At 34.3% G+C, this 23,528-nt stretch overlaps 1 protein-coding gene across 1 annotated transcript in view; it reads left to right on the forward strand.

Moving 5' to 3' along the window:
• Nucleotides 1–23,524, forward strand: part of LOC121412445 (N-acetylated-alpha-linked acidic dipeptidase 2-like) — a gene marked incomplete at its 3' end in the record, with an annotated part of 28,690 nt that extends 5,166 nt beyond the window's left edge. Inside the window, exons 2-17 of the mRNA XM_041605255.1 lie at nucleotides 1,105–1,270; nucleotides 2,452–2,589; nucleotides 4,328–4,456; nucleotides 6,062–6,254; nucleotides 14,080–14,170; nucleotides 15,322–15,407; nucleotides 15,817–15,936; nucleotides 16,376–16,458; nucleotides 17,173–17,236; nucleotides 17,677–17,744; nucleotides 18,300–18,385; nucleotides 18,771–18,849; nucleotides 19,433–19,691; nucleotides 21,589–21,670; nucleotides 22,558–22,644; nucleotides 23,332–23,524. Coding sequence (XP_041461189.1) covers nucleotides 1,105–1,270; nucleotides 2,452–2,589; nucleotides 4,328–4,456; nucleotides 6,062–6,254; nucleotides 14,080–14,170; nucleotides 15,322–15,407; nucleotides 15,817–15,936; nucleotides 16,376–16,458; nucleotides 17,173–17,236; nucleotides 17,677–17,744; nucleotides 18,300–18,385; nucleotides 18,771–18,849; nucleotides 19,433–19,691; nucleotides 21,589–21,670; nucleotides 22,558–22,644; nucleotides 23,332–23,524 — 1,924 coding nt within the window. The remainder of the gene's footprint in view (nucleotides 1–1,104; nucleotides 1,271–2,451; nucleotides 2,590–4,327; nucleotides 4,457–6,061; nucleotides 6,255–14,079; nucleotides 14,171–15,321; nucleotides 15,408–15,816; nucleotides 15,937–16,375; nucleotides 16,459–17,172; nucleotides 17,237–17,676; nucleotides 17,745–18,299; nucleotides 18,386–18,770; nucleotides 18,850–19,432; nucleotides 19,692–21,588; nucleotides 21,671–22,557; nucleotides 22,645–23,331) is intronic.
• Nucleotides 23,525–23,528: the final 4 nt, after the last annotated feature.

A 23,528-nucleotide genomic window follows, 5' to 3' on the forward strand; every position in this document is an offset into this window, starting at 1 on the left:
AGAAGCGTGGGAACAGTATGAGTTTACGTTCAGTTCCTTAAGTCTAAAAACCTAGTTAGATACTTGACAACAACAAATAGTGTTTTTCAAAACTGTTAAATCAATTTGTAAACATGAGAGAGTTGATTGGAATGGAGTTAATCACATGTAAATCATAAACTGAAAGATTTTCGAAAACCTACTTGACATTTCAAAATTGTAAACAAGTCTAACTCACTGATATTTCTATCACGAACTTATTTGCAGTTCTCTTAAAATTCACGATCGTGGGTGTTTGTTGCAAAGTGTTGACAAATAAAATATACAATTCTTTCAGGAAATAAAAAATGGTTGATTTTCAAATTCTAATTATTTCATGATTAAAAAAAATGCTGGATGGCACCTCCGTTATGACAATGAGCATACTACCAGATTGTAGCATATTTTAAAAGACATTTTGACGGTCAGTCTTTATTTGTAAACTAAGGTCGATTTTGTTGAATGTAACACACCCTTTCATATAAATGTTAAAATCTGAACTAGGATTACTTACTCCGTGTTTCAAAACAATTTAAATATAGTATATCAACTGTGTAGATTTTTTTTGTTTTCAACCCTTACAAACGTATCATTATCATGGTATCATGGTCATCTTATTATGAATGCTTATTCCCAAAGTATCTTGTATTACAAGTCCAGCATGTCCAGTGGAATATTTGAGGCCTGGCAATATTTCAGATATTTGAAATGCTGAGCCATCAGTGGAAATATTGGCATCTTCAAGCATTCAACTGTGCATGGCAGTACGGCTCAGTGGGGGCAGTTGCCGCCCTCCTAACTTTTGAAAACCTACAAATTTCTACTTAAAATTTTCACAAATTCACCAAAAGTGCACACGAAATCCTTTAAATTCTCTTCTGAAAATAGAAAAGCGCCCTAATGAGAAGCTCGGTCGACTCGCGCCTTCGGTTTCAAGTTTTGTCGAAAATTTTTACGCGTCTACCACGCCCGGAAAATTCTCAGCGTACGGCGATGCAACTGTGTGACATTCCCCCATTAAATTGTATTAAATGAATCTGCATTGTGATCATATAGCTGTTTGAAATCCCACTTTTCTTCATCTAGACATTACGCCAGTAAACCACACGTAGCAGGTACACCAGCTGACCTAGAAGGTGCCCAGGATATCATGAAGACATGGTTAGACCAAGGCCTGGACTCAGCTAGATTGGTTCCATACAAGGTCTACCTACAGCATCCACCGTCACCAGATGATGAACTTGCCAATAAGGTAATATGAAAAAACCTACACTGTAAAGACTGTGGTGTTAAAACTGACACAAATTGGTGTTATAGAGCACCACACCCTGAGGTGTTAAAATAACACCCTAGAGATTGAACATCACACCAAAGAGTGTAAATGTAACAACCATAGGTGTTGTAATAACACCTATAGGTGTAAAACTAACACCACCAATTTAACACCAGTGTAAAATAACTGGTGTGGTCCTCTATGTACACCGGTTAACACCACAGTTTTTGCTGTGTAGGCATGCATGACTGACCACGATGTGCCACGTGCTTTAATTCAAAGTGCAGCGAGATAAAAATAATTTCGGACGAAGTGAAATTAAAATTCATGAAATAATAATAAGAAAACAAGGAAATGTGATATAGTCCTTATCAAGTCGAATGACAAGTTCCAATATATTCTCTTTTCATCTTCTTTATTCTATTCCTCGTCTTCGTGTGCTAAGCTAGCTTGTCTTCTATATGTCACATTTTTAGGGTTTTTTTTGGGGGGGGGGCGGGGTAAAACTTGACCATTTCTGGTTCACATGAGCATGTTGAAAAAATGAAGAGTGATAAAGTCAAAACGATCCTGGCGATAGGAGAAGATGAACGTCTACCCTCTTGGAATAATTACTACCCTTAATAAATCATCGGCCATCAATGCATCTATGAGCAAATGGTTGAATTTTCATTAGCATTTCCACCATTTTCAAACTGCCATGTTAACTGCTTAAATCTTCACACTGGTTTGTATAATCTTCTGAACCGCTGAACCACTTTTAAATAATAATGTCACGAAATATTCAAAACATTCAATTCAATTCTTTTATTTAATTTCCATTCAAAACATAATAAAAAAAACATAAAAAGATAAGTATAATATCACAGAGATATTTTACGAGACAATATTTATGTATTTTAAAATATGATGCCATGCTCATTTTGTTCCCCGACGATTAATATCTTAAATACACCCACGCATATATCACATACCCTCGTCATACTCACCCAAGCCCCAAATGTGCGAATATATCCAAATAAGCATGGTAAATCTTGGGCCATCGCGGGTTAATGTATCTAAACAAAAACATAAAAAGACAAAAATCCTATGGAATTTATCTTTTTTAAAAATTTGTTTCATAGATGCTAATCAACCTAACTACTGTGTTTGTATGATAGGTTCAGATAATCAACCCTATCAATGGTAGTGTAATGTTTACCTCATCTCTCCGAGAGGATTCATTCGATGAAGAAGAGTTAGAACAAGAGGGTATCCCTCCTCCATTCAACGCATACTCAGCTACTGGTGACGTCACGGTAAGACAATCAACTTCGTCCATGGTATTCTCTATTTAAAATTTTCCAGCAAATTCTTCGGTATATGGTTAGTTGTAAAAGAAAAAAATAAAGTCAAGGACTCTTGAATGAAGAAGGAAAGAAATGTAACTCGCATGTGTGTAAAAGCAGATGACTCGGTATATATTATGAAGAAATGTTGATTTAAGGTACGATAATTTGAAGAACTTGAAAAGAATAATTCATTACGAATAAAATTGGTGTTACTATCTAGTTGGTTACAGGAATCGCGTATTAAATCTGAAAGTGTGTGTGTGTGTGGGGGGGGGGTGTGTGTGTGTGGAGGGTGTTTTGAGGTGTGTGTGAAAAAGAAGAAAAAAAAAAGAAAAAAAAAAAAGAAAAAAAAGAAAAAAAAAAGAAAAAAAAAGAAGAAAAAAAAGAAAAAAAAAGAAAAAAAAAAGAAAAAAAAAAAGAAAAAAAAAGTGTGTGTGTGTGTGCGCGTATGGATGTGGGTGTGTGTATGTGAGGAGGTTGAACTGCATGAAATTAAATTTCACGTTTTCGTATATTGTTACTGAAAAGGTTGCGAGGGTGAATACCCCCTCCCGGTTCCAATTCTCATCCCCATGTTTTCTTTAGCTATTTTAAGGGTTACCGAACCAAATGATATAGCTGATTTTTTTTTAACAGCGGCTGTTAAGACCATCATCACTTCTCGCTTTTCCAGGCACCTTAAAGTAGCTTAAAATTGAATTTCAATTATCCAATCTTCGGCATGTTTGGTGTGAAATTATTTTACCGCACGTGTGTTATACAAAGCATCCATGTGTTAATATTTATAACACACCCAAACCGTCCTTACATACAGCACGTACTCACATACGCATGTAGAGATAGAAATTCACTTTAACCGTTCCAAAAAAACGAGCTCAACTTTCGGATAATACGAGCACCCCCCCAAAAAAAAAACCCCACGGTTTTTTAAACTAAACCTGCAATTTAGAACGAAATCTAAAGCTATTTCATGTCAACAGTTAGCTTATACCTTTGGTCAGCAAATTAATGAATAATATACCAGAGACTTTGTAGTTTATACTTATTATTTGATTGGTCAATAAATGGATTGATAAATTGTTAAGAACAACTCTAGGCCTATTTCCTAAAGCTAATGCATTTTTGTAACCTTTCAATATTGAATTTATAAATGAACATAGATAGTTAAAAAATAATTACAGATGCAAAATTACAAATCATGGAAAAAAAACTATATACACAAAGCAAGTACTCAAATCAAATCTCACTTTTGAAAATGGGGAGAGAGTTTGGGGACATGGATGATCATCATTATGCAAGAATATGTCGTCTTTATAAGGCCTAATGTACTTAGAGACTTTTTTTATACCTGAAGATTATTTTACATCTCAAGCACTGAACGTCATGCCGGTGCATGACAAAAAATTAAACAATTATTAAAATACGATCATGAAAGTTCATCTGTGTTGGTTGAAAATAAGTAAATTTTTTAAATAATTCTTCGGATTTTTCTTTTCGTTGTGATCAAAACGTAAAATTTCACTTGATAATTAAGATAATTCAAAAGGGATTGAGCCAAGAAAAAAGGTATTTTCATCTTTGAAACATTCTTTTTGATATCGATATAACATATCTTTGGGAATTTTCGAAATCATGGCATGAACATGACTTCCCTAAATGTATCTCTCGTCACTGTCTTCATCTGTTGTGTGTGTGTCATATCCAGGGAGACCTTGTGTATGTCAATTATGGAAGGCTTGAAGACTACGAATATCTTCAGAATCTTACCACAAATATCAACTTCAAGGGAAAGATACTCATCGCAAAATACGGCATGACAGGGAGAAATACCAAGGTAAGATCTAAAATTGATTATGAGGTATTAAAAGGGAAACATGATAGGTGAGAATTAAAGTACAAATCGTCAAAATAGCCACATACAGATAACTCAGGATAAAAAGGTGTTGGGAAACTTCCCCTGACTTCTCTTTTATTAAATTGTTATTATTAAAATCGTGTTTTCAATTTAGTAATAAGTCCTTTTCCCCTCTGTTTTGTTTCGCCTGCATAGCAGAGCGAGACTGCAGGCGCCGCTTTTTCGACGGCGGCGGCGAGGGAGGCGTCGTCAACATCAAAGTATTTGAGCCTAGTTCATGAAACTTGGACATCATGTTAATCAAGTATTACTGAACACCCTTCCAGAGTTTGATGTCACATGACCATGGTCAAAGGTCATTAAGTGTCACTGAACTTAGACCATGTTGTGGGAATCAACATCAAAACTGAAAGTTAAGTGTTTGAAATGTAATAACTTGAAAAGTATATAGGCCTAGTTCATGAGACTTAAACATAAGTGTAATCAAGTATTATCAAATACTCTGCCTGAGTTTCATGTCACATGATTAAGGCCAAAGGTCATTTAGGGTCGATGGACTTTGGCCATGTTGGGGGTATTTATTGACTTTCATCAAATGTTTATGGATCTTGTTCATGAAACTTGGACATAAGAGTAATCAAGTATCACTGAACATTCTTAGTGAGTTTCAGGCATAGAGATATATGGTTTCAGGTCACATAACCAAGGTCAAAGGTCATTTAGGGTCAATGAACGTAGATTATGTTGAGGAATCAAAACGAAATCTTAACCAAAATTAAGCTTTTTCAAATATCATAACCTGAAAGTATATGGATCTAGTGCATGAAACTTGGACATAGGAGTAATCAAGCATCAGTAAATATCCTGCGTGAGTTTCATGTCACATGACCAAGGTCAATGAACTTTAGTCGTGTTGGGGGTATTTGTTTAATTGCCATCATAACTTTGTTAAGTTCATGGATCTAGTTCATAAGATATGGACATAAAGGTAATCAAGTATCACTGATCGGTTTGCACAATTCTTTGGTCACACGATCAAGGTCAAAATGTCATGAAGGGTCAATGAACTTAGTATTTCATCATCATATTGTGTTTTTTGTGAATGATTATTAGTCTTTTTCAAAGTCAGCACTGATGCTATATTGAATAACTGAATGCAGGCGAGACTGCCAGAGGCGCTCCGCTTGTTTTTATTTACGGTTGTTTCCTTTTAACCTTTGTAATATAAAGGTTATCAATAATTGTTTTTTGCACGTCCTAGTGGAAAATCATCGTTGAATTCTTTGATTATAATGATATCTAAATTATATAGTTATATCATCATAAGTTCGAATAGGATCTCAGAGCATTGCAGAAGAAAGTGCATTTTAATACGATTATAACAACTCAATGTTGCTCTTTCTAGATCATAATAGAAATTCGTAAAGACGAATGAGATAACCACTTGTGTTTTACTTGCTTCTCAAGATGTTTTTCAATAGATTTGTTTAAACAAACCACCAAAAATAAAAAAATTGGATAGAACCATTAACGTAAAAGACACGAAATTTTCTTGATGCTGTATCATGTACACGGTGTATACAGGTTGTAAATGCTGAGAAGTTTGGAGCTGCTGGTCTGATTCTCTTCTCTGATCCTAGAGATCTACCTACCTATGGCTTACCTCATAACGGTATACCCTATCCTAAAGGATCATTTCTACCCAGGACGGCTGCACAGAGAGGCTCGATCCTTAAAGATATCGGTGATCCTCTGACTCCTGGCTACCCCGCTAAAGGTAAAAGACTGCGACATTTCTTTTGTTTCAAGAAGCTGTTTAATCTGATGAGAAGTTTTTATTTGGAACAAAAACATAACTAGTTCGAATGACGTCAGCGAAAGTATGAGGGAATATTCTATGAGTACAATAAAGCATGTTACGTTAGTCGGAACAGTTCCTACGTATACATTTTCGGTTACACTTCGTAATTCCGAAGCTTCGTAATTCCGAAGGTTCTTTATTCCGAAGGTTCGTAATTCCGAAACACGTAAATTGCCTATACCTCGATGTTCGTTAATCCGAAAACGAAAAAGGGTTCGTTAATCCGAACATTTGTGGCGTAATTCCGACGATTCGTTATTCCGAAGGTTCGATAAACCGAAAACGAAATAAGGTTCGTTGTTCCGAAGGTTCGTTAATCCGAAAACTAAATAAGGTTCGTTAATCCGAAAACAAAATAAGGTTCGTTAATCCGAAAACAAAATAAGGTTCGTTAATCCGAAAAATGAAAACCGGGAAAGCAGAGGCAAGGGGAGGGGGGACACTTTTGCCGTTCAATTATTATGAGGATGGGAAGGCAAGGGCGGCCGAGCGAATTTTCGTTGGGGTAAAGCAAAAAAATGAAACTCATACGTCAAAATGGGCACTTTGGTGATATTTTCACCTTAAGATTATCATCTGCTTGAAGTCATTGTGTGTTTGATAGTGATTAAGTAGAGAAAAACTTTTTTGAAGTGACTTCTTATTATGGCAAAATGTATATTTAGGCTTTATTTTTCGGGAGAGAGTATAATGAGCGAGCGGCTTGGTAAAACAAATTCAAAGGTGAAGTGTTGTATAACGTTTTTTGTAGTCAATTATTCTTAAAATGGCATTATTGCGAGGTGTTGCGAGCGTGAATCACAAGCTAAAACTTTAGGTTATTTCAATAAAAAATGAAAATTAGTTTTTAAAAAGATGTGCATCTAACTAAAAAATTAACACGAGCGCAAAACGCGAGCTTAAACATACTGACCAGAAAAGGAATCTGTTAAAGAAAGCATGCATTTAGTGACCTTTTTAGGATGCATATTTCACCAATGAGAGTGCGAAGCTCAAGCTGAAAATTTTCAATATTCCAGCCTGAAAACTTAATGTAACTTGTATACTTTAAAAAGAGTATCTTATTTCGAAAAAAAACATGAAAAACGGCATATTTATTTTTGAAAAAGGAACTTTCCCATTTTGGAAAATATTAATTCCCCTGTTTTTTATTTCATTTTTGATGCCTCCTGCCTCCCTCCCGGCGGATCCAACTTTCGTCAAATAGAGGGGGGGGGGGGGGCAATTTTTTTAGCCATATTTTCCTTGATCGGCAGTTTAAAGTTGATTTTTGTTTGTTTCTTTGAAAGGGTAGTCCTAACAGTCAATAATTAGCTTTATCCTTATAAAATAAAGTAAATATGTAATAACATGATAAACCCTTTTTAAATAATGCGAGCGCGAGCTATATATATATTTTTTTTTTTTTTTTTTTTTTTTTAATTATGTGTTTTATTGGTATTCAAAATCACATATAATCACAATATTTACAGGTAATTGGAATGATTCAAAACAGTTCAAAAGCAGTAAAATCACAAAACAAAGATGAAATAAAAATAAATGGAAAAAAAAAATAATAAAATAAAAAATAAGAAAAATAAAAAGGGTGACATAAATCAAAATAAAACATTGGACGATACAGGTTACTCTAAAGGGAATACACATCGAGATAAATTTACATGTATAATCAATTGTAGCATACTACTCTGTGCATTGTACAAGTCTCAATTTAAGATACAAAAACAAATAGAATGGAAAATGGGGAACTACCTGTATCTAAAATAAAAATCATATATCAAATCGCCACTTCTTAAAGTGTACAGTGAGTTTGTTTCTTTTCTTGGCTAGGTGATGCTCAATTTCCTTTTGTTTCTTCACAAAACTTTTAAATAAATCCACATTTGGTAAGATGTTCTTGAATTTACAAATATACATATAATATTTGGCCAATAGTAAAAGGTAAGTAACAAATCTATCCGTTGATACACCAAACAATTTTTGAAAATTAGTGAGATTGAAATCTGAAATATGTTTTTTTATCGTAGTCAATAGAAGATTCCAAATTGGGGTTACCTTATCACAGTCACAGAACAGATGAATTATTGATTCCTCTTCATTATCACAAAATGTACAGTTTGGTAAATCTTTCCTTTTGATTTTATACAGAAATGCATTTAGAGCTATAGTATTATGAAAAATCTTAAAGTAAAAGGAACGGAGTTTAGTATCGATAGTACAAAAGAAATTGGCTTTATGTACCTTTTCCCACAAAGTGGGTACAGGGATTGATAGGCATTCATTCCAGTAGTTGTACCGTCTATCTGGAAGATATTGCACATTCAAAATTTTATAGGCATAACATGCAGGGTGACCAGATTTCACAAAATGAAATACGGGACAATTGACTAACGAAGATCAACAGAAGAAGCCCACACAAAGTGTTAGACTTGTGAAAAAAAATATTAAGAATTGGAAGGGAAGGTGAAAGAAAGAATGAAGGAGAGAAAGAAGAGATGATTGAGAAAGAAAGAAAATAAAGGAAAACAGAAAAAAATAACGGAAAGTTAGAATAAAAGAAGGATGAAAGAAATAATAAAAGAGATAAAAAAAGGTTTCTGTCATTCTTTGAAATGAATATAGAAAGAAAGAAAAAAAAGAAAGAAAGAGAAAGGAAGGGAAGATGAATAAATGTCTGAAAGACAAAATAAAGGAGAGATTTAAAGTGGGAAAAAAGGTAAGAAAAAGAAGGAGGAAAGAAATAATGAAGGAAATAAACATGTTTCCTTCATTCTTTGAAAGAAAGAAAGAAAGAAAGAAGAAAACTGGAAGAAAGGAAGGGAAAGAATGAAACAAAAGAAAGAAACAAACAAAGAATAAGGGAAAAGAACGGAAGGGGGAAAAGAAAGAGTGGAAAGGAAAAGGAAGCCAAGGTAATTATAAGGGAAGAAAGAATGAAGGAAATAAAAAAGGATATTTAATAAAGAAGGAAAGTAAGAGAAAGAAGGAAAGAAAGAAAAATGAACAGAGAGAGAAAGAAAAAAAAATGTCCAGGAAAGGAAGATAGGAAATAGAGAGATAAATGGTTTATTAATAAAAATCAAGACATCATCGCGGCTAAGGCCGAATCGCGATGTATTCACAAGGTAATAAGTCACAAAAAATATTCAAACAGTAACACAGATAATTACAAAATAAATAATACGGATAAAGTATGGTATTGGAAATAAAGATAGATGGAACAAAAAAGGGCAAGCAGAAAGGATAAATGAAAGGAAAGGGGAAAAGTTCAATGCAAGTAAACAAAAAAAATCCAATCATCTAATAAAAATCATAATTTTATTTGGTGTTTTTTTAATGTATTTTTAAAATTTAAAAAATAAAATGTTTTAGAAATGAATAAAATTGTCAAACGTAAAAATTAGATGAAACATCGCAGCATCGTGCACACCAAGACTCAAAACGAAAGCTGAAACAACTAGATCTATAAAAAGTCAATAACTTGTTCCTCCGATTACATCTCCAAATCATTAATCTGAGAATCACGGTATAATTATAAGAATTTCCCGCCGATTTTGTGATTATTTTGGTGGAAAAACTGTTTATCATGTGAGATTGTTTTCACCATTAAGAATTTGCTTCGATCCTACATGCCTAGCTAGTAGCCTGCCACACACGTACAGGCAGGAGGTCAGTTCGTTTGCAATGTATGGGGTTAGCAAGAAATCACCGCAGAACTTGCAAAAGTTTACAGTTATCGATTTAATTGTTGTCCATGCTTCGTCAGCTGTTGGTTATTTAATGAAAATTCGTCACTTTTAAATGTATTAACTACATTTTGTTCAATATTCTGAAATACGGGACAAATAGGCGTCCCGGGAAGGGTTTGTCGGGACGCCGGGACACAGGAGCAAAATACGGGAAAATCCCGGGAAATACGGGACGTCTGGTCACCCTGACAACATGGTACTTTTTTCGCAGTAATCAGTTTAGTAATCAAAATATCATGAACGTGTACATTAGTCAAAACTGTTCTATTAAACCACTCCATTGGAATATTTTTCATTAAAAAATTGTATTTTCTCCTATCAGACACAGGAATATCAAAGTCTAAAATAAGTTCTTCAAACAGTTTATGTCCAGGATGAGGTGGATTCAATAAGTCTGAAATTACAACAACATTCTTCTCATGCCAAGATTCATAATAGAAGTATTTTTTGGATTTTGATCGAATTAATCTATTAAACCATAAGAATTGGCAATGCCCCATCTCAGAAAATTTACAATGAAATGATTCTATAGAAGCATATTCTCTGAAATAATACCATGAACGAAGCGAATCTGCAATTTGGGAATTACCTAAAGATTGTAAAACGGTTTCTGGGGCATATGATTTCCACAAAATATTAGGATCACTATGAAATTTTTCTAGAGCTGAGATTTCGATTGATTTCCAAACAGACTCAAAATTATCATCAAGTAGGTGTTTGACCCATGTCATTTTTTGGGATAGAGCAAATGAATAAGGATCAATCATCTTTAGTCCACACTGAGTATAATCATTACACATAAATGATCTCTTAACCCTATCATTACCACCACTCCAAATAAATTTAAAGAACAGACTATTAAGTTCCTTAAAAAATGACTGTGGTATCTTTATACTGAGAACAGAAAAAAGATATAACAATTGAGGGAGGATAAGAGATTTGATTACACATATCTTACCAATCAGCGAAAGATTTCTCATTCGCCAGCAATTTATTGATTGGGTCATTCTTTTTAATTTTTCTTTGTAGTTCAAATCAAATATCAACCCCAAATTCATAGAAAAGTTGACACCTAAAGATTTAAAACTTGTTGATTTCCATGTAATTCCATGATTACTTAACGGAAAATCTTGACAACCTCTCTTGGAACCAATCCAAATTGCTTCTGTTTTAGTTAAATTCAATTTACAACCAGAAATTTTACCAAACTTATTCAAAATATCCAACAAAATGTTAAATGAATCTCTAGCCCCGTCTACAAAACAAACCGAATCATCTGCAAATAATGATATTTTTACCTCTTGATTCTTGACCTTAATACCTTTAACCTGATTATTCTGTCGAATAGAAATAGCCAATATCTCAATAACTAGTAGGAACAGGTAAGGAGAGATAGGGCACCCCTGAAATATACCTCTTTGCATTGAGATGCGATCAGTCAAGGAACCATTATTCAAAACATATGTCTGTCTGTTTGAATACAGAGTTTTTATCCAGTCAATAAACTTAGAGCCAAAATTAAAATGTTTTAAAGTTCGGAAAAGGAAGTTATGATTAACACTATCAAAAGCTTTTTCAATATCAAGTAATATTACTGCTCCAGGAATGTCATTTGTCTGTGTATATTCAATGATATCAAAAATTAAACGCACATTGTTGCTAATATTTCTGCCCTTTAAAAAACCAGACTGATCTGGATGAATGAGATCATGCATAAAACAAGTAATGCGATTGGCAAAACATTTGGCTAGTATCTTATAATCAGCAGTCTGCTATATATTTTTGTTAATATGATGGGCAATATGTTTGTGATCTTCAAAGCGAGATGCCTATGTAACTAAATTTAGACAATAACTGCTAGCAAGAAGCGCGAACAGAATTTTTAAATATAAAAGCTCTGACCTGATCTAAAGGGGACATTTTAAGAACTTTTTGCAGTTGGCCATGAAGACGATGCGTGTTTTAACCAATGGCGGCGGAACGTATTTTTTTTTTTTTTTGGGGGGGGGGCAAAGCAAAAAAAGGGGCCAATAGGGGCAATTTGGTGCAAACGGATATTGTGTAAAGAGGTTGTGTGTTTTGTAGTAACTAAATTAAGCACATTTTTTTAAGTGATCACTAAAGTTATATATTTACGTTTCATTTCTGCGAGCGTAGAGAGCAAGCGGTTTGGGGAAAAAGTCAAATCTGAAGATGTAAAATTCACTTTTTTGGTCAATTACTGTTAAAAGGGCATCCTTGTGAGATGTTGCGAGCGAATCACGTGCTCAAACTTTTGGAAATTTCATGTAGGCCTAGAATGATATTGATACAGATATTATTTACCCAGGGAAGCCACTTCAGTTCTGAAAACTATTCTCCCAGCTATTATTTTTTTTTTACAAGAATGCTTAGAATTTCCAGTTTTCAGGTTGGAAAATCGGAAAAATTTGGCTCACGTTTCTCGCTCGCATCAAGTATTGTTTATTGAGGAACTCATTCTATTCCTGGTTACAAAAAAGAAGTATGAAATGTCCAGTTTTCAGGTTGGAATATCAATAATTTTAAGCTTGCGGTTCGCGCTCTCATTATTTAGTTCGTGAGATATATATTCTATTCATGAGTTACTAAATGCAGTCCTTAAAAGATTACTTTCTGAAGCCTGTTGCATAAAACTTTTTACCTGAGAAAACTCTGGTAAAAAATGAAAACTAAGGTTAGTCTGATTTCCGCCATTGACTTTAGCACAGGGCAAAAACTATATCATTGCATAATATCGTGTAATCTTGTAATGACAACATCGTTTTTGTTACCAAAATGAATTTTCATTTTCGGAAATACGAACCTTATTTAATTTTCGGATTAACGAACCTTATTTCGTTTTCGGATTAACGAACCTTCGGAATTACGAACCTTATTTCGTTTTCGGATTAACGAACCTTCGGAATTACGAACCTTATTTTGTTTTCGGATTAACGAACCTTCGGAATTACGAACCTTATTTCGTTTTCGGATTGACGAACCTTCGGAATTACGAACCTTCGGAATTACGAACCTTCGGAATTACGAACCTTCGGAAATACGAACCTTCGGAATAACCGAACCTTCGGAATTACGAAGCTTCGGAATTACGAATGTATGCGTACATGTTCAATGAATTTTTATTTTGAATTACACATAGTTCACGTTGTATATTTTGAAGGTTAATGAAAATGTTTGTGATCTATTAAAAAAATGATTGAAACATAGTTTGGAACAGGGGCGTCGATCCATTTTTCAGATTGGGGGGGCAAAATCATGAATCAATTTTCCAAAGGCGCTCGATAACACAAAACAAACTCACACACACACACACATATGCCTATATATGTGTGTACATATATATATGTATATATATATAACACACACACACATATGCCTATATATGTGTGTACATATATATAATATATATATGTATATATATACACACATATATATATATATATATATCTCACCAGCAGATTAATGCGAGCGCGAAGCGCGAGCTGAAAATTTTGATATTTCGATATGAAAAAAAATTGACTTTAATGGACGTTTTTAATAAAGAACAAGATATATATCGAACAAAAGATTTTTGCAAATCGAAGTGGGAGTTCTTTTGAGGTTTAGAACTGAAAACGGGACCATATTTACCTATTTAATCATGGAAAGTATGGGTTTTTGTTTCACAAATGATGCGAGCGCGAAGCGCGAGCTGAAATTTTTTGATATTCCAATCTGAAAAGTGGACATTTTGAGCACGAATTTAGACGAAGAACGAGTTGTGTATCTCAATCTCGCTTGCTGATTTCTGTGTAACATTACAATCTTATTTTATTTTTAGCACATGCGGAATTATTGGCATGATTGGGGGGGGGGCAAAACGATATGTTTGCCCCCCAATATTTTCATTGGTGGGGCGATCGCCCCCCCTGCCCCCCCATAATCGACGCCTCTGGTTTGGAATGTCATATACAAGGGTAATATTCTTTCCCTAGATTTTGCATACAGATTAGAGTTAAATGACACTTCAATACCAAAGATTCCAGTACATCCAATTGGATTCGAAGACGCAGAAAAGCTTTTAAGGTAAGAAATGTATGTTTTAAACATCATGGTTAAAGCTTATAATACATTTTTACTTTTGAAATCATGAGACTTCAGAGTAAGTGTTTCAGAACTGGTGATAAATTTGAATGAAAGAAAGTTAACATGATAAATATGGACAAAATGTTGTTTATATCATAGATACAGAATTATTAACTATTAAGGACATTTGTGAATGATCATCAACATTCATGTATCTTTTGGGTTGAATAGTACTTTTCTTTTTTACATTGACTTAACAAATCTTCAACTACATAAAACACATTTTATTTGTATTATTCGAACCGTGGTCATGGTGGTTTATCATATTGCTGGCTTCAGTTCAGAAGTGATAGACTTCCGGTGGTAAAATGAAGTATTTAATGAGGATCATGAAATAATTCACACCTTAATGTTCTCTCTCACGCACTTCGCAATTATGCAAAAGCTTATTCCTAATCCCGGTTGTCAATTTTCATGTTCCGGATTTAAATAATAAAAGAAAATGAATTCCTTAAAATCTTAATTTACATTTCTTATATTGACAGTGCATTAAGAGGTCCTCAGCCCGGTGAAGGGTGGAACAAAGACCCAAGGACAATCTTTGAAGTAGGTCCTGGATTCAAGGAACCGTACAGAGGAATGTAAGCACACCAGAGCTTCTCATCTTGTATCTATTTTAAGTATTTGGTTACGACAGCGCAATCATAATGCGGGTATATGGAATAAAATACTATACGAAATACAAATTATCGATATTGAATACAACAAGGACACATTCTTACAATTTTATTCCTTCCGAAACTGAACTGGCCCCAAATTTTTGCAATTGTTATAATAACGACATTACCATGATATTTGTCATTCAGTGGCTGATTGCCATTTTGTAAAAGACTTGTATCCTATTTATTTGTTGCCAATTCTCGATAGTTTTGTTTCGAATTGTTGGTGTAGTCATGGTCGTACTTTCGATGTTTCATCATTTCTTACGACATAGCGACCCTTTTTTAATAGATAGGACGTGTACCGGGCCGTTGGATCTAACTGTCAAACAATGTACAAATATATAAACTATGGTATTGCTACGTATCAATAATCTCGTGAATTCTTCATCTTCACTGTTGTAATGAACATTGTCATATATCGTCTTACAGGAAAGTGAGATTGGTTGTAAACTCCATATCTGCTCATCATTTTACATACAATACTGTAGGGTTTATCAGAGGGGACATTGAGCCAGGTGAGTTATCATTTGAAGACGATATAGATAACAAACATTAAACAATTTACGTGCAAATGCTTCATAATTCACATAGAATCCTTGTTTCCTTTGCTTTAATACATATAAGTAATCATAATGGAATAGTACATTAATCAAGCAATCATTAATTCCTATATTACTGCTCATAACCGAACATATTAATGAGACATTTTCATGTGGTTCAAATCTAATTCAAAAGAATATGTAAGGCTCATGAGAAAATATGAACAATTGATTTCGTAAGAGTATTCAAATGAAAACAAGAATTGCACGTTGATTGAAAAAGGGTTAAGTCTGAAATTAAAAACACAGAGTTTGATGAAATCTCCCGAAATTTACTAATATGGTGCCGGAAATTATATCTCCCCCCCCAAAAAAAAAAACATAGATCGTTACGTCATCGTAGGTAATCATCGAGATGCATGGGCTCTTGGAGCAGTTGATCCTACCAGTGGAACGGCTACCCTCATGGAAGTATCAAGGGCGTTTGGAAAATTAAAGCAAGAAGGTGAATAAATCAACATCGACTTTAAATTCAATGGCTCAATGAATAATAAGTCATTTGTTAGTGACGCATGGTAACATTTCCAGCTATACTTCGATGCTTCGTACCGTTACTTAAAAACATCTTCCTTCGCTACTATATAATTATGTGTGGCGATTTCTTCAGATTTGTCTGCAACTGCCAGGGGATGAGACTACCTCTTCCTATAATTGGTATAAGAAAATATAATTTTAAGTTTAAATAAATTCCTTGTATTAAGTAGAGCGTAAGATAAAAAACTCAGCCAAAGTAGTTGCAAGTTAAAGTAAGGTAATAAAGAGTGAGTTCAAAGTCAAATCGAGTTATCTGCAGTTTAATGCTTTATCATATGAACAATCACAATCCAACAATAACATTCATCTTTATCGTCCATCTCTGAATCGTGTTTTCCCTTTTTCTGTAGGATGGAGACCACGAAGAACAATAATATTCTGTTCATTTGCTGCTGAGGAATACGGGTTGATTGGCTCCATTGAATGGACAGAGGTAACCCTAACCATTTTAACTTTATTATTTTTTAATATTCAAACTTTAAAAATAACTTCATGTGAATTGTTGGAATCAATCCGGGGCGAATCCAAGATTTAAAAGGGCGGAGTGATTTTTTACAGAAAAAAATAACAAGCCCCCCCCCCAAAAAAAGCTCACTCCACATTAATGGCAATTTATTTAAGAGAAAATTTGACAAGTACAAAACAGTCTGCATCCCAATTAATGGTGATTTATGTCTGAAAAAAAAATACAAGCAAAGAAGGGTCCTTACTTGCGTATGCACCCGTGCATATTTCTGTGGCTCTCAAGGGCCGGGGGGGGGGGGGGGCACGGGTCAGATGTGCCCCTACATGTGGTACACTATTGTATGGATGGAAACATGAGGCATACAATTCATTGCCAAGAAATATGTTTAGGTTCACCCGGCAATGTTTAAGATGACAAAACATTTGGGGGTTTTTAAAATAAAAGTATGGTAGACCTTGTCTAAACGTATATTGAAACTCACAAAGTCAACAATAATATATGATCCCACTGAATATGTTCAAATTAATAGGCTGAACAGATGCAGGTCTTGCATTGTTTTTTAATTGATTCAAATCTCTAGATTCATCAAATTCTTCTAATTCTGTGAGCAAGGAATTATTCTATGATAGAAATTTATTTCAATCCAGAATCTCTCAAATCGTTTTCTTTCTTTTTTGACAGGAATTCAATCATCTATTAGCCGATCGCACGATAGCATATCTAAATTTGGATATAGCCGTTGCAGGTAAGTTGACGTACGTACTTAAAGTAGAGATTTAATTGTGATAGTTTATTTGATTTTATTCTTGAATAACTGTGATCTGTCAATGATTGATGCGGTGAATTGTCTCATGTAAAGCCAACCCATTCATGTTGGCTCATTCGACGAAATACATTATTTAAAAACGAAAAGTTGATGCGCATATTGATGAAATGGTGATTCTCTCAAGATTAAGAAATATAAATAGCGCCATCAGACATTATAAATCTTGCTCTGATAATGAAAATTATCATCTCATCCATTATTTATAGAAAGTATATGAATTAAAATAAATGGAAAAATATCATAGACCGCTTTTATATTATTTTTGAACTTACAAAGAATTTTAATTTGATTTATTCAAAAAAAATGACAACAAAACATTCTGTTACACGGATATATAAATTTTTTGACCAATTCTTCAGGTAATTATGTATTGTGGACATCGGCTTCACCTCATTTAAGACCGGTGGTTTATGCTGCCGCCAAAAAGGTAAATTGTTTCTTTCATTTTTTAATAACTTAACTGATATTTTAAACATTTGTTTGATCATGTCTTTTGTTTATATATCATCATTTACCATATATCGTGTATTGATAAGCAAACATTGACGACTACGTTCATTCAATTTTAAATTTTGGACATGTCGTCATGACTATTTAATCCAATAATATTCAAGTAGACATGGAGATAATCTAAAAACTATGTTCAAATAATATTTAAAAAAATATTGTTCGACCTTTATCAAATAAAATACTTTAGAATTTATAGTATTACGAGGACTTTTCATTAATTGTCATTAATATTATCAGATGCATTTTGATTTTCCATGAGTAAGAATTCAATCGTTGATGATTGCATTTGGTTAGCTAATTAACAGATGTATAAATATTTCTGAGATCTATATAATTCACAGAGGGTTCTGTCTTTCTACTTTCTTGACAAGTTGAGATGAATTTATTTAGAAAAGAATCAGTTCGCTCCCTGACCGCTCAAGGTTATTGTCCAAAAATTCATCAATAATTTATTTATCACAATATTTCACAGATTCCAGATCCTGATAATAATGATAGATCTCTCTATGATACCATGGTTGAACGAAAACCAGATGATCTAGAACCACATAGACCACAGTAAGAAATCAACTGCGTATTTTACAGTGTTGCATGGATGTGGATGTGTGGGAGACGACGAAACAGAATGTAGGAGGGTATGTTGAGTTGTGCGTGTGTGGGTAAGTGTGTTATTGCGGATATTGTGAGAGTATGTGTAAGGGTGTGTGTGGTGTATGGGTGAGTGTGCACGTGTATGAGAATCGCTTTGAGGGTGTGTTTGTTTAGGGGTGTGGGTGAGTGAGAGGGTTTGTGTGTGTGTGAGGGTAAGAGAGAGAGGGAGTGGGGAGGGTATTACTACATGAGATAAACATGGAAGGAATATTTAAAGCATATTTGGTGTCCAAGGTCTTTTTTAAAAGCTGTACAATTCTTTCAGTGTTTGATTTCTATTTTTTTCTTTCAGTGTGAGGAGATCAGCAGGAGCGAGTGATCATCGTGGTTTTATCATGAGATTAGGAGTACCATTTATCATGATCTTTTATGTACGTATGTAGGTTTTTTTTCTTATCTCATAAATTCGTCTTCTAGTTAAACATATCTTTCAGCCTGACCGGTTGGCGTTTCATAAAGCTGTTCGTAAGATACGAATGACTTTACGCACGACTGGTTATCCTTTCTTGTACTATGTGATATCCCTATGTAATTGAGATCTGATCTGAGAACATGTTCCAGGCATGCGTAAAGTCGTTCGTAACTTTACGAAAAGCTTTATGAAACACCCACCAGAGTGCATTAAATTTCTTAAAAATTTAGTAAGTTTCCTTTACTTTGAAAGTACATCTGAACGGTTAGACATTGTATATAATAACGAACAGTTAAAGCCAAACATTCTAGTTTCATATCTTTGTATACATAAAACAAAATCAACTGATTTTTTTTAGTCGGAACAGGACCTCGAGCAGAATTTAAGTGAAATCGGTACCTCATTAATGCATTCGGATTTTTTTTTAATTTTTCTGTAGAATAGGTAACGTTGGTAAAGTCTCTGTCATGATTATCCTCCTATGGATCGTTAAATTTCAATATTAATGTCGTTTATCCTTATCAATTTCCTAATTATCACAGGGAACAATAAATGGAAGCTTCTACTCGTTATACCATACGTCATACGAAACCATCCGATTAGTCGAGGAATACATCGATCCAGACTACTCCCATCATCTCGCAACAACCCGAGTATTTGCCGAGATGACCCGAATACTAGCCGATTCATTGGTGTTACCATTCGACGTACATCGTTATTCGGTAGAACTGCTTTCTATGTGGATCGATCTAAATTTTAGCGAAGCATCGGTAGATCTTCTGGACCACGGGATATCACTCGGTAAGAGTACACCATCCCTTCCCAGCCTTGATTAGGGGAAGTACCCGGATATCTTTATAGGGCGGGGGAGAAATCCAAACGATTATCCAAAAATTATCCTCTATTAAACAATAGGTGTTACATGAAGATATGCAACCGAGTTCTTTCTTCCCTATTCTCTTCATTGTCCCATTTTCTTCCTCTTATTCACACTGCTTAAAAAACATAGGGGAAGTTCGTACCCCATTGCGCCGCCATTGATCTATTTCATTTCATTCTCTTTTTCGATTCCCAACATTTCTTTTTATTACCATGATTATCCTTACTGTCACTGGTGTACAGTTGTCTTTATCTTTTTGTTTTCTTCCCTTTTTTTTGGGGGGGGGGGTCTTGGCGCCTCCTTGAAAGCTCCTGGACCATGACCTTGAGATAAAAGTAGGAAAATCTGAATGAAAAGGGAAAGGTAAAAAAAAATTGGCGATATTAGGATAAATCTTTAACAAAATTAGAATTTCCCGTGTTTTGTTTCCTCGGAATCATGTTAGGAATAATCCCCCATATCTCAATTCTTGTACCCTCATTTTATTTTACCCATTTCTCCCTGGCTTTATTATACTTTTATAACCATTACTTTATTGATTTTAAAGAAGGCAAATGTAACTTTCATTTCAATTCTGAATTCAGAGTTGCTATCTTACCGGATAATTGTAAGAAAAAAATTGCCATACGCTTTTACAGGTTACAGATTTATCGTAATTAAATATTGAAATATCGCGCCAAGTGCAATTATGAGGTTGCCCAGTTATTGACAAAAGTGGCGCCTGTCCATATGAGCGGAGCGTTCAAGAGATTGAGAAAGATAAATACTGTTTCAGAAGAATGTGACATTGTCATAAAGTGTATCTTTTATATTTGACTTGGCTTATCATTTCAAAGTTCACTAGTGGTTTGCCATGCCCCCAATATTTATGACGCTGACATGTCGGAGATATGATATTTGTTTTTCGAACTTATCATTCGAAGAAATGATTTAGGGGGCGTGTTCGAGTTGGCAAATTTCCAGTCGCAAATAAAACTGAAATGGATTTGGTATCCCTAGTAGGGCACACATGAGTATTACAGACCCCCATTCACTCACGTGTTATATCATAGCTCATCAAAAAATCATTAAAAATCAATCCCTCGATAGATTTTGCTTTAATTCACTGACATTAGTCACAATTAACAGTACATTAAGACTTGATATGTTAATCAGGTACTTGACCAGCTCAATCAAAAGTTAAATGGCCTGAAATAAGACTAACCATAATTTCGGCCAGTTCATCGCCAGAAAAAACAGAACTGCATTGTGGGTAATAATGATTAAAATGAAATACAAAATGCAGTCTAGCCTTCCCAAACGCCTTGATTATGAAAGAGTATGAACATAGCATTATGTCTATCGTTTTTCTTTTGATATACAAACATTTGATCTATTTTTAATGAATTATTTTAATCAACAAAGTCATGTGATCTTTACTTACGCCTGTCCGGCATGCTTTGCGCGCGGTTCAATTACTCTCATGTGCCCTAGTATTAGAATAGAAAAGGCGCCCTCTGCAGTAAAATTTGATCTTAATGACGCGCTTTCACTGTGTATAAGACTGAATTGTTAAAATTTGAAGATGAGCCTTGGTAAATACTGAGTACTCATGTATTAAACACTCAAGAAATCAGATTGGTCAACATGTAAAAGGGTCTACTGTTGGTTAAAACTAAGTTGCTTTTAAAACGAAATGGCAAATCTCTTAACCAATATTTTGTAGGTACGCAATTAAAAACGTTTCTTGAGAGTATCGATTGATTTGAAACAAAGGCGCTAAGTCAAACGAGAATTCCATATTCATTTATTTTTAATTAACATCATATTTAATTTCAGAACGTTTAAAGGAAGCCGTATACGATTTCATGGGAAATTGTACAGAATTCCAGGAAAGAGTTAGCAACGTTAATAAAAGCAGGTATGATAATGTAAATTTACTGTCTTCACACTCTAAAAACAAAGAGAGTAGAAATTTACCCAATTGGGTAGGAATGGAACACACATGTTGCTGGGTAATTTTTGTACCAATATTGAGCAAATTGCATGTTTTTGTATACAAGTCACAAAATATTTGGGGTTTGTTTACCCAACAAATATGCATATTCCCATTTCACCCAATATTAGGTAAACTTTTTTAGAGTGCAGAAACCGACAGTTTGAAGTCAATTGCGTGTTTTTATCCTTCATTGACAACAATGACACGTAAATGAGTCTTTTATTTGATTTTGGAAACCGGGATCCTTCAAACTTTTTAATGGCGTTTATAATACGGTTTATGTATACTACAAAACCTGATGGAAATTTAAAAAGAGAACAATTTTCTTCAAACGGAAGCTGTCATCTCTCAATCACTTATTTTTCTTTTGGAAAACTTGGTTTGACTAGAAGACGACTTTGGGGTTGCAAACAAGTTCATATTCTGATTCCTCCAAATCTAGTTCAAGAGTTTACCAAGGCCTTAGCTTACGAAGAGGGACTCTCCTCCACCATCCCCGTAATGATACTTTAAACAAATATCTTGTTTCCTGTTTAACAGTTTACAAGGAGACTTTTTAATCAATCTTGAAAAACACCTCTAAACAAACAAAGACAAGTGATGAATTAACAAGAACTTTTGAAACGCCTTTTATTATAAGATCTCGTCATTGAAACTCACTTATGTCTTTATCCTAACATTATATAAAACGCAAGTTCACATGAACAGCTGTCAGATTGATCGATGAGGTTATGAAATTTATTCTACTTAACTTAGGGTATTGATTTATCTTAATGAAAATTTCGTTTGTCTGTTTTGAAACCTGTCAGCCCGTCAGCAGTAAGACAGATTAATGATCAGATGATGCAGTTAGAGAAGGCATTTATCAAGGAGCTACCTGACAATAGACTTGATAGGTATGTGTAGACTTCCGTTGCTTCTCTAACTTTTTATGTCGTCATATTATCTTTATTATGATTATATTAAATCAATGAAATGGAGATGGGCTGGCCACCTTGCAAGATCACACGATAATAGGTGGACCAAACGCATCACAGAATGGAGACCATGGCTAGGATCACGAAATCGGGGTAGACAAAAATTGAGATGGAGTGACGAGCTCACAAAATTCATTGGCACAAATTTGAGGCGGCCTTCACCCTGCAGTGGACTGATATGATGATTATCTTTCCTACCCCTCTTCATTTATATTTTCAGTAGTGAGCCACCAACAAATTCTATCATTTTTATCCATCTGCTAAAATAATAATTTTGGTATCATGTTTATTAGTTTGGAAACAAAGGACATTAAAAACTAAAACGCATAGATTGAAGCAAAACACACTGCAAAACAGCAATGATGAGATTTTAAAGTAATGATGATACTATTTTATGCATTTTGCTGTTGAAAAGTTTAATACGACATTGCAACAAAATAATCATTTTATCATGTATGTGGTCATTTGTTTTACTTTTCTTTAATTTAATATAATTGTTATATATATATAATATATAAATTTCCAATCCATTATTCTAGTGACCTAAAGTGATTCCATTTCCTAATTTTCATTGCTTTTCATTAATTCATTAAATTCATACAACAGACACGTCTTATTCTCACCAAGATTTACGGAATACGACGCCAGAGTTGGGCCTTTTCCAGGCATTGCTGATGCGTTACATAAGATCTTACAAGACTCCAACCAAGAGAGACGCTGGAAAATAGTAGCCCAACAAGTCGCCATTTTGACGCATGCGATTGAGGCAGCTACCGCTGTTCTCAAAGATGTGACATCATGGT

Source organism: Lytechinus variegatus, chromosome 4, assembly GCF_018143015.1.
Source record: "Lytechinus variegatus isolate NC3 chromosome 4, Lvar_3.0, whole genome shotgun sequence".
NCBI lineage: Eukaryota > Metazoa > Echinodermata > Echinoidea > Temnopleuroida > Toxopneustidae > Lytechinus > Lytechinus variegatus.